This window comes from Cervus canadensis, chromosome 2 (assembly GCF_019320065.1).
Source record: "Cervus canadensis isolate Bull #8, Minnesota chromosome 2, ASM1932006v1, whole genome shotgun sequence".
Classification (NCBI taxonomy): domain Eukaryota; kingdom Metazoa; phylum Chordata; class Mammalia; order Artiodactyla; family Cervidae; genus Cervus; species Cervus canadensis.
In genome coordinates, this window is record NC_057387.1 from 32,216,807 (window position 1) to 32,234,273 (window position 17,467).

General features: G+C 55.0%; 1 protein-coding gene and 1 long non-coding RNA gene across 3 annotated transcripts in view; one reads left to right on the top strand and one right to left on the bottom strand.

Annotated features, from left to right (window-relative positions):
* The window catches only part of LOC122436567, a 39,653-nt gene extending 32,820 nt beyond the window's left edge, over window positions 1-6,833 (bottom strand). For both annotated transcript variants that reach the window (XR_006268042.1, XR_006268043.1), the window contains exons 1-2: window positions 6,252-6,833; window positions 1,440-1,640 (exon numbers count right to left, since the gene is read on the bottom strand). This is a non-coding gene — a long non-coding RNA (uncharacterized LOC122436567). The remainder of the gene's footprint in view (window positions 1-1,439; window positions 1,641-6,251) is intronic.
* On the top strand, window positions 5,265-15,579 carry ALX3 (ALX homeobox 3). The gene is made up of 4 exons (XM_043460388.1): window positions 5,265-5,658; window positions 10,713-11,029; window positions 14,018-14,146; window positions 14,520-15,579. Exons 1-4 carry the CDS (start codon window positions 5,382-5,384, stop codon window positions 14,826-14,828), a joined length of 1,032 nt encoding a protein of 343 aa, XP_043316323.1. The 5' UTR covers window positions 5,265-5,381; the 3' UTR covers window positions 14,829-15,579.
* The last annotated feature ends 1,888 nt before the right edge of the window (window positions 15,580-17,467 follow it).

Here is a 17,467-nt window from a genome sequence, read left to right on the forward strand (position 1 = left end):
TTATCTGTCTTCCTCCTTCCCTGCCTCAAACTCTCTTCTTGCCTAGGCTCCAGCAATATTCAACAAATCCAAGTTCCCCAAACTTGGCTTCCTCTTTCTCACCTCTGGGCTGTCTTTCTGGAATGCCCTCCCTCCCTGCCACCTCCACACACCTTCCTCTGGCTGACCCTCACTCAACTTTCGAGATTTATCCTGGAAGTGTTCCATGGCAGGTGCCTCCAGCCCAAGGCGGTGCCCATCTCATGGCCCCCACAGCCCCATGTGCCCTCCTGCCTCAGAACAACATGCCCTGCTGGATATCTGCCTGTTGCTCTGTGTCTCTCCTGCTAGAGTGGAAAATCCCTGAGAATAAATGGTCTGCATCTCTGACCCTATTCCCACTGCATAGCCCCACTCTCTGGCACATGGCAGGCATTCAATAAATGCCTGATGAACAAACGAATGAATAAAATCAATTGATCAAAGTCTGCCAAGAGGTCTAAACCTGCCCCCCTCTGTTTCACACCGAGAAAGAGTTCGTGAAAAACTCTCCCACAAAATGACTTCTCTTGGTCCGAGCCAGCACTTGAAACAGAACACATTTATTGTAACACCATGGCAGTAAGGCAGATGTCAGGGCAAACCCGGCCTGCAGAGCACCGCCACATCCCAGATGAAGCTCTGCCTTTCTGGCCCCTGCCCCCATACCAGCCCGACCCGAGGAGGGTGGGTGGAGAAAATGAGCAGAGAAATACAAGTTCAGGCTCAAGAAACATCTCTGTGAACTCATTCATTCCAGAAAAGCTGAACTACAGACTCACTCCCCTCCTTCTTCTGGGGAAGAAACGGGTACATACAAGTTAACTGGTTCTCCTATTGAAAGAGAGCAAATCAACAGAAGAGAAAAAAGTAGCTCCCTCCCTTTCCAGAAATTTTATCCCAAAGCACAGACTTCAGCCTGGGTTGTCAGAATGACAGCCAAGGATCCTGGGTATCCACAGCACAAAGCTGCTGCTTCCCCCACCCCCCTTCTTTTCTTTCTTTTAAATATCATGGGTGAGGGGGAAGTACCGGATCTAAAGGTTTATTTACCATTCCTTAGTCTGACCTTCCAGGAAGAATGTCACTAATGAGAAACAATCTACGTGGGCTCCCCATCCCAGAATTTTCATAGGGATCAATTTAGGATTTCAAAGTCTAAACAGGACAAGAGTAATATTGACTGTCTTGCCTTCAAAGAAAAAAAAGAAAAAGCAACTGAGTTTTTCCTGTCTGGAAGGAAGTTTTGTAATTCAAAGAAATGTCAGATCTGAGGTTCCATCTTTCCCATTGTTCTGACTGCTCCTGGACATCCCCTGGGAGATAAAGGGGCACGTTCCCCTTCGTGTGGCATAGGCTGAAGGCAGTCAAAAAGACAAGGAAAGCTGAAGTTGGGACCAATGTTCAGTTCAAGAACCAACCTTAAAGTTGAGGCTAGAGGCCAGGAGTTCTGCTCTGGAGACCAGATTCCATTCTTATTCACATCCAAATGATGATTTTTTTTTTTCATTGTGGAGGAGACATTTCCATTCCAGCAAAGTTGACATGTGGCAGGGGTCACGTCTGTCTTGCTGTCTGCTGTATCCCACTGCCAGCAAATGCCTGTCACAGAGTAGGTCCTCCTATTAAACGAATGAATGAAACAATCAGCCAGTGTAAAACAGTTGCCTAGAAACAGCCAGTAAGCATCATTTCCATTTTAAAAGTAGTTTTTCTCAGCAGGTGGAGCGATTTTTCTTTTCTTTCTTTTTTTAATGATAGGACCCAGAATTATCTGGATCATCCTTTCAGCTCATCTCGCTGAGCCTCTGGACGCTCCATCAGTGACAAAATGCTATTGTAATTCAACTGGTTATTAAACAGCACGAACGGTGAACTCACAAATTCTCTTAAAACTCTGCCCCACATCTGGCTGTGTTGGTGGGTCATAAAACCTCTCAGGTGTTGGATGCTGTTTCATTTGGTCTCAGCTTAGGAGAAACCCCCCTCCACCTACTGTCCTGACCACCACAGTTGGGTGTGGCGAGTCTCAATAAACTGTCACTCGGTGATCAGAAAGGCAGCAAAATGGCTCCATCTTGGACCAACTCTGTTCCCATCCACTTTGGCCTCAAACTGCATCAGGAAGAAGCTCTGAGAGCTCCCTGGTGGTCCGGTGGTTAAGAATCCACTTTCCAATGCAGGGGATGCAGGTCTGATCTCTGGTCGGGGGAACTGAGATCCCACGTGCTGCAGGGCAACTAGCCCACATGTCACAACCACAGAGCCTGAGCACCACAACTAGAGAAGCCCATGTGCCACAAGAGAAGACTGCGCGCTGCAACTAGAGAAAGCCTGTGTGCCGTGAATAAGACCCAGCACACCAAAGGAAAAAAAAAATCCATAAAAATAAAGAAGTCCTGACCTTCCCTTGGGAGAAGGAGGTGTGCATCTAATGGTTCCAGTTTTGGTAGGTTAGCTGAAGAACAACTGAGAGATAGCTGGTGGGAACCACGGACCTGAGCATAAATTTTCGATCTGCCACTGATATCCACATTGGACAAATGGCACCCTTCTGTGGCCTCAGTCTCTCTCTGATAATATGGGTAATAATTGTGTCTCCTTCCTGGGGTTGTTGTGAGGGTCAAGTAAATCAATAGATAGAGAATACGTTAGATAGTGTCTGGCACACTACATAACACTGCATGTGTTAGCTATTGTTTTTATTTGTAAAATGAGGTCCCCTATGATACTTCATGATTTCTCAGCCCTCCTAAGAAAGAAAACCTTGAAACTCTGAGGTTGCATTTTTGTTTTTTCTATGCTCCTGCCCCATCAAACTGCCCAGACCACATATGGATAAAGATGAGTGTGCCCTAGTGGTGTCTAAGAGGGGACAGGAAGGGCCCCTCTAAGAACTGTTTCGCATGGTCCTGGAAGAAAACCCTGCCAGAGGGGCAACCCCATCTACCTGACCCACCTTAAATGGAATCTAGGATTTCCTGCCACCTCGGTTCAATTGGCAACACCATCTCAGCATGGAAATTGGTTCTGTTCAAAGAAGGGGAGAAAGGCAGAAGGAATTACTGGGTTTGGAAAAGAGTGTGGGTCCCTAGGTCTTTCTGCTCAGCCCCCAATTCTGGAACCTTCCATCTGAGGTCATGGAACCTTCCACCAATTCAGTGATGTAGCCCAGAAATCTGGCTGCAGTTTCTGGATCCTTAATGATAATAAAAACCTCTTAAATGAACACAGTTCATCACATCCATCAAATAAATGTTCCTCAAATATTCCTTGTTCATGGGTAGGGCCCACTTTTATGATGAGTAAACCGAGGTTCAGAAAGGTTATCATTGGAGGCAAAACAGTTGGCACTTAAATTTGGCTGCCCTGTTTAGACTGTTAGTGATGTTTTTCTGTCATACTTTCATCTTCCACAGTAAGCTGTTTGATTACTTTGTTGAACAGAAAAGAGTGATGTTTTTCTGTCATACTTTCATCTTCCACAGTAAGCTGCTTGATTACTTTGTTGAACAGAAAAGGTGTCCTGAATTGACATTAACATGCTCCTGAAAAAAGTCAACAATATCTACAGTCCTAACCCAATAACTATTATTTTCTAAATTGAGGTAAGTTGATTTACTAACTCAGTATCTATTGAAAAACCCTTATGAATGGGCAAAAGTGATCAAGTTGGCTGCCCAGAGCTGGGATCCACTGGATCCTAGAGAATGGATGCCCCTGGTAAGACCAGAGAGGAAGCTTAATTCCAAGCTAAGCCTCCCTCTTGGCTGGAAATAGCAGCTCCAGGTGCTCCCATCTCACTACCCCAGTCTGTAGTCTGTGATTAGGGGCCCTAATGGCCATAATGCCTCCAATGTGGTGTTTAAACCAATAAGGCTTCAGAGAAGTTACGGTATGTTTAATAATGGCTTAATGACTACTTGTGAGATGCAAGGCTTCTGGTTCCTGTTTGCCCTTGATTTACAGCCCAACTCTGGCTGAGGACAGCCAAGAAACCCCCTCTAAGCCCCCAGCGGAAGAGGGAGGTGTTCACACCAGGCCCCTTGGATTCCTTTAAAAATTGAGAATTCAAATGAAATACAAATGATGTTCAACTCCCCACCCTTCTTGCTAATCTCTGGAGGCAGTGAAAATAAAAAACTGTGTGACCCAGAACTAGGGACTCCTCAATCCACAAAAGTGAGCAGAGTCCTAGGGCCCACAGGTATTTCTTCCCAGATCTTAGGTAAGGTGGAGGTTGTTTCACTTTTAAGAAATTCTAAGCTACTGCCCTAGTTCTGGGCTTCCTTTTGGCTAGGGAGACCCAGCTCTTAGGTGACATGGTCCTACTTTGTCCTTCTAAAGTGGCAGGCCTGGGGCAACAGCACCCAAGGTCTGAGCTGCAGACAGCCCCTCTCCAGGCGGTCCCAAGGCACTTTCAGATCATTTGCTCATTAAAAGGCATTCACTCCATGCCTGCTGTTCAAACACAAAACTCTCTAGGAACTCCTCCACCTGCTCCTAAGGTAACCTCTGCTGGACTCTGTTCAGTCCTGAGATGCCTCTGCAGCCCCGCTGTCTTCTCTGGCCTTGCCTCTGCTTCTGAAACTCACCAGGAATATACAGAGATTCAGAGGACTGACTGTCCAATGTCCACAGTCAGATGGGGACTCTAAGTGACTAGTTCAAGGCCCCACAGCTAATTCATTATCACACCCAGCTCCCAGACCCCAGCACCCATTACCAGATTAGAGCTGTTTCCACACAACAATGACCCCTTGCCCGGAGAAAAACAAGAGATCTCTATAAACGGAGGTGTTTTTGCTGAACGCCAAGTTTTTCCAACTCCCAGTAAAGAAAATAAACGTCCCAGCCCAGCCCCTACCTGTTCTCTGGCCATTATCCCAGGCTAAAGTCAGGAGACCGGACCTAAAAGTATTTGTTGGGTCTGGAGGGGGTCTCTACCCTGAAGTGTCTCACCCCTCCAGAGTCAAGCCGCCGGGCCAGATATCTGGGCCAGTGCTGCTCTAAACAAGGGACTCACCAAGATGCACAGACAAAAGGGACTCTACTCTAGAGAGAGGGGGTGACTTCCTCCCCCTCTCCCACTGCTTCTGATACCGGGACTGGAGTGAATCAGGGGGCTACCGGGCTCCGAGGGGTTAACCCGCGCGGGGCTGCACGTGACGTGGATGGTTCCAGCATTAAGTCAGAGTGCGGCCCCCTCCCCTGCCCCCCTACCCCCCACCCCCCGCGGCGCGCGCCGCTCCCGGGGGCTCCGCGCCCCCGCGCCCAGGTCCCTCCCCCTTGGCGGGCGCTCACAGGCCGCGCGGGCAGCGCGAGCCCCGGAGCCCCCGGCGGCCTGTGCGCCCCGAGCCGGCATGGACCCGGAGCGCTGCGCGCCTTTCGGCGTGGGGCCCGGGCCTGGCCCCTACGCGGCCGCCGGGGACGAACCTCCCGGCTCCCAGGGAACCCCCGCCGCCGCGCCTCACCTGCATCCCGCGCCACCCCGCGGCCCGCGGCTGACCCGCTTTCCGGCCTGCGGGCCCCTGGAGCCCTACCTCCCGGAGCCGGCCAAGCCGCCCTCCAAGTACCTGCAGGACCTCGGGCCCGGCCCGGCGCTCAACGGCGGCCACTTCTACGAGGGCCCAGAGGAAGGTAACGCGCGGCGCGGGGCGCTCTCCCTCTTCACACCCCGGGCCCGCCGGGGCCTCCCCGCTTCCTTCTCCCAGTCGCCTATTTCAGAAGTTTCTACCTATCTGGCCCCTCGGCACGGCTCTCTCTGAAGCCGGACCGGAGCTGGTCCGCACTGGGCGAAAGCCAGCGCCGTGCGGGGAGGCAGAGCCACGCGTGCCTCTGGCGGCGGGAAAGGGAGGCGGGAGGTCCAGGGAGGCTGGAGTAGCGACGGCCCGGGGCCCCTTTGGGCCGGAAGACGGCCAGAACCGGGAAGCAGAGATCGTGCCTTGCCGGAGTTGGGCGGTAACTGACACCGAGGCCCGGGAGCCAGGCTTAACTCTTCTTGGCCCCAGTGCGGGGAAAGAAGCGCGGCTTTTGTGTCTGGCGGCCCTGAGGTCGGCCCCGATCTACAGTGGACAAGCCGGACTCAGCCGAGGGAGGTTGCGGCCTGGCCTCCCCCGGGAGAGGCGCTGCTGTCTGCGCCTTAAGGCGCTCGGTACAGTGGCCGCGGTTGGTGAGGCATTCCCGGGCCATTCTCAGTGCAGAATAATTGTGTTCTTATTTCCCAGACTAACCTGGCCTCTCCGTCGTATGCACGGCGATGGCCGCCCTTCTAGCAGTCTTGGCTTCCTCGCACTGGATGATCACTGCGGGGCCGTCGGGAGCGGGCCTAAGCCCTGGGCGCCTCCGGCTGCTCCTGGGCTGGTGCCCTGGACGCTAACGCCAGTTGGACCGTGCGGTCTCCAAAGAGCGCGCCTGAGCGGGCCTGAACCCAACCCCGCGGCTGCCACTGCACCGGCTGACCTGTGGAAGTGTCGGTGCCCGCGCCCGCCTCATCTTTGCTGCCACATCCTGAAGCTTAGGCCCGGAGCTGAATCCTTCGAGATCGCCTCCCAACTCGCCTCCGCCCCGCTGGCGCCTCGCGGGCCTCTGCGGAGTGGCCAGGCAGCTCCGGCCTTCGCCCAGTCGGGGCGGTGAGAACGTGTAAGGGAGGGCAGGGAGGTGTGTGGGGGTCAGTGGAGGAAATGAGCGAGTCCGCGGAGCTTCGTGTCTGTGCCCTTTGAAAGAGGCTCTCCTGATAAAAACCACAGTTGGGACTTAATGAGAAGCAGTTGGCCTGGCTCCTCTGATCCCAGCCAGACGGCGGCGGCCGCGCAGCGCCGTGAGCACCGCCCGGGACACAGGTACCTCGCCTGGCTCGACGCACCCTGCGGCTCAGCGTCCCTGCTGGGCACGATGGATTACGGCCGGCCGGCCGGGATCGCGACCGACCCCGGCGCCGAGCAAACTGCTGAGAGCGCTGGAGCGGAAAGAGCGGCGAGGAGGAATCTAGCGACCGCGACGGTGTCAACAACGAAATGCGTGGGGGAAAAAATAAAAGTGTAAACAACCAAAAAGAGGGAAAAGGAAATTCGACAAAAAAACAGTGGAGAGAGGAAAGAAGGAAAGGTAAAAGGCAGTCAGCGAACTGGGCAGAACAAGAAATAAATGAAGAACGAACGAAAAAAAAAAGCGGAGGAGGATCGAAGGAAGAGGGCAAATGGAGAAGAAGGGAATGGACGAAAAGAAAAGCAGCAGACAGTATGAAGAAAAAGAAACATCCTTAAAGTGCAGAAAATAGCAAAATGGGAACAAGTAGGAGAAGGAAATTAACCAGGCGAGATGAGCAGAGGACAGACCAAACGAAAAGGAGGCGCGGCGGATGCGAGCCGAACCTGGGTAGAGCCCCCAGCCGCCAGTGGCCTTCCCAGTGCCCCAGCCTGAACTCGGCGGGTGGGCGGGTGGTTTGCGTCCCTGCTGCAGAGACGGGCTGCTAGGGAGGGACGGCCTGGGGGACGCGGGCCGTGCAGTCTGCTTGATGGGAAATGTTGGTCAAAAGGGGGAACCCGCCTAATTTCTCGGCTTTTAAAATAGCGTGCTCAGAGCGTTTCCAGCTTAGACCATGAGCGCGCAGCTGTGCCCCCTCTTTTGCGCGATCCCGGTGAGGCCCTTTATTGAGCGCTCAAAGCCGAAAGCCAAGCCGGCGCACGGCGCTCCTCTCCAGCCCTTGGCCGCTGTTTGCGGAGAGCGCGCAACCCGGGTCTGGACCGCGGTAGTGTCGGAGCAGTGCCAGCAGCCTTCGCGCCCTCAGCGCGTGGCTGCTCAGCGGGCCGAAGTGCCTGGTCGTCCCCTCCTGTTTTGCCGGGGGCCTTCCAGTCTGTCCTCTAATTTGGCTTCTTGATGTCAAAACGCGCTCGCCACCGCATAAGCCCTGAGCCGGCTAACCCTGTTGGCCGCGCTTCCTGGGCCGGCCTCTGAACTTCGAGAAGAGTACCCAGTCGTCAGCTCCGCTGAGACTAGGGCAAGGTTGGAAACCTCTCAGGAGAGCCCCAAGGCCCCACTGGGTGTTTCCAAACGGCGTGTAGGTCCACACCGGCTTTGGATTTTCAGCCCAGCTGGGGAACCCCAGGCTTCAGAGACCTCTGCGGGTCTCTTGGGCAGGGGCACGCGGAATCTACGCTTTCCTTCCAAAGCTGAAAGCCGGCTAGCTGGTCCTGCGGCATCGTGGACGCCATCCATGGGGGCAGTGCCGCTCCCTATAGGCAGCCCGAGTTGTGCGGCTTCCAAGCTGCCATGGCTTCCGGGCAGTCGCTAGTAGGACCCGGGATAGGGGAGTGCACTGGAGAGAAGGAAGTGAGGGACAGAGCTCGCTGATGCTCGTCCTGACTCTTGTCTTTCAGGCCGACAGACTGGTTGTGCAGGCCACCGGCGCCTCAGTGCTGGGTTCCAGGCTCCCAGTCTCCAACAGGAGCACTACCCGCTTAATCTCCCGGTGGCCCCAGTGGGTACAAGTGACTCCAGTACAGAGCCCGTGCACACTTTGGATGTACTCCGGGCTTACAGTGCGTCGTTCCCATGACAAGCTCAGATTCAGACTACTGGCCTCTGTTCCTGCTCTGCCTTTCCATGACCATTGCTCTCCATTTAGCCCATCTCCACCTCTTTTCTCTTCTGGGCCTTGCTTCTCAGGAGGCTGCTTGGTGTTCTGTGATCCATGCCCCTGTCCCACTGGACTCCTCCGGGCAGACAGAGGTTTCACGGCAATGACAGTGAGGAGGGGAGAAGTTCTGTGGTGCTCTGGGAGGGCTGCAGAATGGGCAGTCCCGGGAGGCCAGCAGAGGCCAGCCAGCTTGGCTCTTTTTTGGGGGTAGCTATTTCTGAGAAGGCTTGCTGTGTTTTCATCCCTGGTAGCTGGGTGGCTTAAGATCAAGAAGGCAAGTCCTGGAGCCCCAGGTCTGATCCCTTCCAATCTGGGCATATCCTATCGAGACAGACACTGAGGGCCCGGTGACAGCTGAGCAAGCCCTGGAGCTTTGGGGAGCCTTCTGCAGGGACATCAGAGCTCCTCTGACCCCATCCCTGAGCCACCCTCACGCTTCTCTGCCTGGAGTCCAACCATCCCTCCCTCTGAATCTGAGATACCAAGACCCCTCCCTCTCCAGCCTGCAGTTTGTGTGGTGCCCTCTCCCAGTTTCCCTGGTCTTCCTGACCGCTTAAAATTATTTGGTTCAAACTACCATTGAGTCGTCCTTCCTCTGGTCCTACCTGGTGGAGCTACCATTAGAACCAAAATGTATTGCCCAGGAATAGAAGTCAAGGACTGAAGCAATTTCCCTACCTGTGCTCCACCTGCATCATGAAGGAAGTGTCTGAGCTGTCACTATATTCAAGGGCAGGCCCTACCTGACTCTCCCCAGCCTCCAGGACACATTCGTGAAGCATAGCTTTTTTCACAGCCTGGGGAGTTCTGGGAGGTCACTCACCACCATCCAGCTGTGGGGGGCGGGGGGGTGGGGAAGGTGAACCTCACCCAACTTGTCCTCCACAAGGAGACAGGGACTCATCAGATCCAGAGCTCCAGAACCCACCTCTCTGATCCTCTCTCTCAGTCTTTTCCCTCCTGCCCCTCCCCACTTTAGTGAGCCAACACCAAATCCTGGGAAAGAAACTGCCTCTTGGTACCAGCTTCCTGGGCTTCCTGGGGGCCAAGCCCCGACTGGAGATGGGCCTGGGGCCAGGGAAGGGTCTGTGTGAATCAGTTGGGCGTCTGTGTGGCGTCGCTGCTGACATCCCAGAGGACTGTTGAGAAGAGATTTCATGGCGACGCTGCTGGGGGTCCTTGCCAGAGGGAGAGGGTGGGGTGATCAGGGTGACCTATTTTTCACCGTGCCCCGGTCGTGGTGGAGCTCCACCAAGCTTCCCAAGTGAGGATGAGCACGTCAGAGTGGGGCTGCTTGTTAATCATGGGCAATGGGGGAGCCAGAGACTCCCAGGGAGTGGGGATAGACGACAAGAATGATGGGCTCTGAGGCTATGCTGTTCCACACTGTTCCCCACCTCTCCTTCTCCGAGTATAGCCTGTCACCTGTCTCCTGCTCTCTAACGCTGGAGCTTCAGTGCTTGCCCAAACATCAATATCTTATGAAGAATTTGACAATTCCTCTTAAAGCTTCTTTGTCCCATCTTGCCCTTTCTACCCCAGGACAGGAGGATTTGACACTGTCCTGAGACTGGGGGTTCAGAGAATAAGGCATCCTTGTCTGGTCCTGGAGCAGAGGCCTGGGCATTGGGGTATGGGAGCCAAGGCCTGCAGTCAGGGCTAAGGAGGTAGGGGCAGGGAGATGTCAACCACCCCATCCCTACCCCCTCCTTCCACCCCTGGGCTTGGCCCTGCTGTGGCATCAATCCTGGCACCTCCACACTCTGTGGGATGCGCCACCACAGAGCACTTCCCCGAAATGAAACCCCCTCCGGCCCCAGCAGATCCGCCCAGACCACAGAGCACATGGTTCCCCAGGGCCCCCTCCCCAGCTGGAGGCTCAGCAGGCAGGCCTCCGAATGCCAGGCTCCCTTGAAGGGTGGCTGCTGGGAGGACGGGAGGAAAAAGGAAGGGGGAGGCGGGGACTGAAGCGTCAACGTTCTTCCCCCTCCCTCCATTCCACCCACAAAACCCCCTGGTTCGGTTTCCATCCTCCTTTTTGTGTTTTCCATTGCAGCTGAGGAGAAGGCCTCCAAAGCTGCCAGCTTCCCCCAGCTGCCCTTGGACTGCCGAGGGGGCCCCCGAGACGGGACCTCTAACTTGCCAGGCTCCCCAGGCCCCTGCCTTGCCAGCCTGCGTGTCCCTCTGTCCCCGGGACTCCCTGACTCCATGGAGCTGGCCAAGAACAAGAGCAAGAAGCGCCGGAACCGCACAACCTTCAGCACGTTCCAGCTGGAGGAACTGGAGAAAGTCTTCCAGAAAACCCACTACCCTGATGTATATGCCCGGGAACAGCTGGCTCTGCGCACGGACCTGACCGAGGCCCGAGTACAGGTGAGGGCACCTAGGCCACAGAGCTCCCTGGCTGCCTTGACCACCCGGACCGTGAGCCAGGCCACTCGGGGGCCAGGAGAGGTGGTCGCTGGCACCACAGCGTTGCCCTTCCCCAAGCCTGCCCCTGTTCGCTGTCCCGGGTTCCCCTCCACGCCCAGCTTGGCTGCAGCCACAGGCTCGCAGCCCAAGTTGAGGCTCCTGTATGGGATGAGGGTGACAGCCTCCTGGAGTCAAAAGACCTGTGTGGGTGTCCTAACTTTGCCACTTACTAGCTGACCAGGTGACTTGGGGCACGTCACGGTCTTGGTTTCCCCATTTAGGAAAAGAGAATGATAGTACTAACGCATGAGGAGTATCTTGGACGATCACAGGTGTGACAGCATTTTAGAAGATGTGAAAGGCTAAACACGTCTCAGGACCGCTCTCAGGGTAGCTGCCCAGAAAGGGGAGGGTCCCTGACGGGGGTCTCAGGATCAGTGGTGCTTAAAGCCAGCCTGAGCCGGTGACCTCAGTCTTGCCAATTCCCAGACCGTAGCTGGGAGAGCCTGGCGGGGAGCCCCTGCCCACAACAAACAAACTCTCCCCAGCAGAGATCAGGCTCTGGGGCTGGATGGAGCTGTCGCCAGCTTCACTTGGGTGGAGCCCAGCCTGTGTGGATGGGGTGGGAGGACAGAGGGATGCTGGGAAAGAGAGAAGGGAAGGGAATCCATGTCCAAGGCGTGCTGGAAGTGAGGAAGAACATGAAGGTGGTAAGTAGGAGGTGGGGACAGAAAAGGGGGCTTCAACAAGAGTCTGGCCCGAGGAAGATGGTCATTGCTGCCTTCCTCTGAACCTGCTGCGGAGCTCCCTGATGCCAAGCTGGAGGCACCAGGAGAAGGGTTGGGTTTGGCTTTCTTGGGAAGGCAAGGAGGTGACCTCTAAGCAAAGGAGAGTCCCTGTCCCAGTGGACCCAGGGCAGAGCTCATGCTTATCACAGCCTGGGTGGGGGCCCCTCTAGAGGCTCTAAGGGCCTGAGGCAGGGAATGTGGGCCCCTCAGTCTATAAAGAGGCCAACTGCAGCCTGGCAGAGAATGCCCTTCAGTTGAATTCAACATAGGACTCTACTCTGCTGGGTCTTCCTGCTTCCATGTTCCTACCAGGTGGCCCCCAAAACAGACTTTTAGAACTGTTCCCCAGGGCTCCTCAGGGCATGGGACCATCAGGGTAAGAGGCCCAGCTTTTGAGATAACTCCAGATCACATAAGCCATGGAAGTCCAAACGTCACATCTGCAGACAGCCCAGCAAGCCTCAGTGGGGATCGGGGCAGAGGGCTGCTCTGAAGAGCTGTCCCCATGGAACTGCTTTGGGGAGGCAGAACACACTTTCCCCATTGCCCTTCTAGGACTTTTCAACCCTAAAGGGGTGAAGGGTTGGCCACAGGCCCCCAGACCTAGTCTAGAAGCTTCCATGATGCCTGAGGCCCAAGAGCAGTGACGCTTGACAAGAACATGACACCACCCATAGGCCCCACCTCGTTGGGAGGAGTAAGGGGACCACCTACAGGACAGTGCAGGGGGCAGGTTCAGAGCCCAGAGGGGAGAGCGGGTGGTGACAGAGAATTACAAGAAAAGTGATCAGCAAATCCAGGCTCCTCCATCTGTCCGCAGAGGTGGTGGTTGCTCAGTCGTGTCCAACTCTTTGCAACCCCATGGACTGCAGGGGAGGAAGAGCAAATTAAAGAGCAAGGAGGAACCGGTAGTGGGCCCTCCCTAGCCTTGACCCAGGCCTGCTCTGGGATCTGCAACCCTGGGTTAAGGGCCAGGAGTACGCCCAACTTCTTATAACTATCGGGCCTTCCCTTCCTGCGTGAGTGGGGGCGTGAGGAGTGAGGGACTCAGGTAGGGTTACTTATACACTCATGCAGCTCCTTTTGTTGTGGCTCCTAGCTGAATCCCTGGAAAGCAGGAGAATTTGGTTTGGTTTTGATAGTGCCAATATCTAGCCTGGGGCTTGACACATGCACCGGTACACACAGCATAACCAGATGACAGATCCACCCCAGGTATGTGGGTAGCACACAGATATGCCACGCTCACCTGCCAGGAGCTCAGAAATGAGTGGGAAAGAGGTTCCAAAACTGATAGTGGTATAGGATGTGATGAGTATCATGAGAGCTATTCTGGGCTTTTCAGGAAGTCCGGTAGAGGGTGCTGAGCTCAAATGTATGTGTGGGGGGGATGGGTAGCGCAAGCTGGAAAAACCTAGGCAAAGGCAGGAGGAGCAAGATAGCAGTGTTTCAGACGGCAGCTAGGAAGAATTGAGTGTTGTTGCCTGACAGGAGATGAGGCTGTGGGGAGGGGCAGGGGTCAGTGCCAAGGGACCATGGTAAGGAGCTGGGCTCCAGGCTGTTGTCTCCAGGTTACTTTACTGCATTTCTCAGATGCGGTAAGGTGCGAACACTGGGAAAGAGATAAGACTAGAAACCTGTAAATCCATGGCTGATTCATGTCAATGTATGGCAAAAACCACTACAATATTGTAAAGTAATTAGCCTCCAACTAATAAAAATAAATGGTAAAAAATAGAAAAAAAAGAAATGAAAATTAAAAAAAAAAGAAATTTTTTAAAATAAAAATGTTTGAAAAAAAAAAAAAGACTAGAAACCCAACACATGTACTCGCCCTGGGGCTCTGAGGCCACAGACCCCAACACTACCCTTACCAGACACAGCCAGACTGGAGAACCAGTATGACTCAGCCTCGGGAGCAGGGGAGGGCCCACAGGGCCAATAAATCCTCTCTGGGCTGGGCTTCTTTTAGGCCCCATCCCAGGCCCTGAGAATGATATGAATTTACAAGTTCCTGCAATTCAGAGAGTCCACCAGCCTGGAGCCAGCTCCCCACCACTTCACAGGAGGATACAGCCATCAACTCTCTCCCCAGTGGGCCCCACGCCTCATGGAGTGGGCTGCTTTGTCACCTCCTCAACCTCTCCCAACCTCTCCCCAGGTCTGGTTTCAGAACCGCAGAGCCAAGTGGCGGAAGCGTGAGCGTTATGGGAAGATCCAGGAGGGGCGGAACCCCTTCACGTCTGCCTATGACATCTCCATGCTGCCCCGGACCGACAGCCATCCCCAGGTGAGACCCCTCCCCACCCAGGGCCAGGGCCTGGCAGTTCTGTGGGAAAGCCAGCCAGAGTGTAAGCTGTGGCCCCGGGGAGACCAGGAGCAGCCTCAGAGTTCCATGTGACTATGGCTGAATCACTTCTTCCTCTCAAGATGGGCTTTGACCAGTCTCATGAAGGATGTATGTAGAGCAGTTGGAGATCTCAGTTTGAGAAGTAACGGCAGGGGTCTTCTGAGATGTCACTGTGAGTGTTGGGGGGTAGGTTTTAGACCTGGGCCAAGAGGAAGCTCTCTCCAAAGCTTCTGGAGCCCTAAGGGCAAGAGAATCTCTAGGTTAGGGAGGCCCCTGGGCCTCCTGATTCATGGGCTTACTTCTCTCTTTTCAGCTGCAGAACTCCCTGTGGCCCAGTTCAGGGTCTGGGAGCCCCGGGGGTCCTTGCCTCGTGAGTCCAGAGGGCGTCCCCTCCCCATGCATGTCTCCATACTCCCACCCTCATGGGAATGTGGCTGGCTTCATGGGGGTGCCAACCTCTCCTGGAGCCCACCCTGGCATCTACTCCATCCATGGCTTCTCCCCCGCCCTAGGGGGCCACAGCTTTGAGCCTTCTCCGGATGGCGACTATAAGTCTCCAAGCCTCATCTCACTCAGGGTGAAGCCCAAGGAGCCGCCCAGCCTGCTGAACTGGACCACATGATCTGTCTCATGGACATGCAGACTTGAGCTGCCCAACCCCGTTTCTGCTCCCAGCTGCTCCTACCCCACCCTGGCCTGGATGCCAGAGAGGACGCACCTCTGCCTCCAAGCCCAGAAGGTTCCTGGAGGCCCCGGCAGAGCAGCTGGGACCCTTAGGCTTCCGCAGGGAACAAGCTACAGAATCTTTCCTGTTAGAATAAGGCGAGGCTGCCCAGGAGAAAGGGGGCTTCAAAGCAGGTAGGACTCTTCCTACCACACACTGGGTCCCCTCCCCCAAACTCTGGGCAGGAGGGAAAAAGATACTGCCCTGCTTCCTTCAGACTTCCTTCAAACTGTCAACCCTCCAGCTGAAACAACTGGCACCTCATTCAGGGAATGCAGGAAAATGGGAGGATGAAACAGGTTGAACTAGGCGTTCCTTGCCACTTGGAAACTGGAGGTTGGCATAGAAGGTACCCCTTCTCCCCTGCTCCGCCATCTCTCCTCGTGTTCTGTGCCCCCTCCTGCAACATGCTATGGAATCCTCTTCCCCTTCCAAGGGTAAGAAATTCCACCAGAAACCACCAGTATTTGAATTCTCTTCCATGAGATCAGGCCAGATCTCCCTTGGTTTACTCATTGGATGTTGGTAAGAAAACAGATTTCCCCAGACTCAGCCCTTGAGATTCCAAACCCCACTTTTGTAAAGATACTTTTGTAAAAAAAAAAAATGTGCTGCCCAGCATAATAATAAAGGTGGCAGTATTTTTTATACCAGGTGATTGTGTATCCTCAGGGTTTGGCACTTGGTTGCTCTAGGGCTGGTCTGTGCCTGGGGTCCAGACAGGGATCCTAGAGGCTAGGGGAAGATGAACATGCAGCCAGCCCTCAAGGCCCATGCATGTCATTCACCTGCCCAGGGTTCCTGTGGCTTCAGCTGGTACAGGAAAGCAAGGGGAAAAGCCTGGCTCTAGGGTTGCTGGGCTCATCTGGAAAGGAAAACCAGGGGTGGGAAGGGGGGTGAGACAGCTGAAAAGCTTGTGGGTGAGCTGACACTGGAGGGGAGATGGAAGTCTGGGGAGCCCACTGAGTGTTCTGAGCTTCCCTGGGCAGGGACCCCAGAGTAGTGGGGGTGGGGCCATTCCCTGCTCCCAGACGCCCCGGGAGCATGTCTGAGCTGTAGGGCAGAGACGAAAGCCAGGACTCTTTCTTGTGGTTTCAGAGTATTACCCATTCTATCCTTCATCCCTGCTTTCTGCCTTATCTTCCTGGAAGGCAGGAAAAAAGCAGGCCCGGGCCTCCCACCCTCCCAGTAAACACAACCACATTGCTCAGAGCAGCTTGGCCTCAGCTAGCAGCCCAACTGCCCCCATCCTGGGCCTCCTCCTTCTCCAGGCGCGGAGAAACCCAAGCACACACAGACTCCAGTGGCCAGCGCCTGCTTCTTCCTGAGGAGGGCGCAGATCCATCAGATGGGATAGTCAGTGGCAAGGCTCAATCACCTCCCGCCCCCGAGGACACCAGTGCCTTCCTTCTATTCCCTTCATTTGAGGGCCTGGCTTCCGAGGTCCAGGTGTCCTGAGCCCGTGTTCATCAGGAAGGGAAGAGCCTGGGCAGTAGGGAGTAGCTGTCCCAGCGACCACGGATGAGCAGAACCCAGCTGGTCAATAGTGAACTGGGGAGCAAACCCACCCTTTTACTTGGAGGGCTAAGAGCACTGCACCATAAGCTTCTTCACCTAAGGCGTAGCCAGCAAAATTTTGGACTGTCTCACAGAAGTCAGAGACGCAGAAGAGAAAGATTAGTTCTACAGATACTGAGTGCCCACTTGTGCCACGTCTGGTGCTGGGTGCCAGACGCAGAGCGGTGGTCAAGAAAAACCACGACCCCCTCACTTTCACAGCTCAGAAAGAGGGAAGAGGAAGGAATCCGTGAAAGCAAAGGAAACAGAAGTGGGAAAGAGACAGACAAGAGAAGAACACAAAGTTGAATCAGAGATTGACGCAGCAAGGGCGGGAGAGGCGGGCAGCGGCCGGAGCGGGCCGTGTGCGGGAGGGCGGCCCTGGTTGGGGAGGGCACGGGGAGGCCAGAGACCAGCTCCTGGCTCCCATCCAGGGGCATCTGCCCACAGCTCATATTTTTCTGTCTGGTGACAGCTGCATGAAGAGAAAGCTGACTTTACAGCCGCCCACTTCACACATAATGAATATGAATGGGCATCCCAGAGCCTGTTCCCTGGGATTATCTGTGAGTTGACGGCTTCTCCCACTGACTGGGCCATCCCAGCCGGCCTGTCCCCTGGCTGGGACTCGGGCAGCCCTTCCACCTGCTTCCCATTAGCCTTCCTCCCGTCCTCCCCTCCTCCTCCTCCACACCCTAGGCGTCTCACCCCAAGACACAGCCCCCAGGTCTCCAGACGCCCCTGCCCCTAGCCTCACTCCAGAGGCAGCCTTACTCCTCAGCCTAGTCAAGGCCAGGTTGGGGGCTCTAGTTCACCCTTTTAGAAAAGGAAAAGGGAACTGACCCCACTTGGAATCTTGAGAGGAGCTAGACTTGGTCTCCTTTTGCTAAGGCTCCTCTCTGCTCCTGTGGGTCCCACTCAGAGAAGCCCTAAATCTTGATCCTGGCAGGGGCCCAGACACCAGACCCGGAGAGGAGAGC

Coding starts and splice junctions, on each gene's coding strand:
- ALX3 (XM_043460388.1), top strand. CDS start 5,382: ATGGACCCGGAGCGCTGCGCGCCTTTCGGCGTGGGGCCCGGGCCTGGC. Junction 5,659..10,712: donor CTACGAGGGCCCAGAGGAAG/GTAACGCGCGGC, acceptor TTTCCATTGCAG/CTGAGGAGAAGGCCTCCAAA. Junction 14,147..14,519: donor GGACCGACAGCCATCCCCAG/GTGAGACCCCTC, acceptor CTCTCTTTTCAG/CTGCAGAACTCCCTGTGGCC.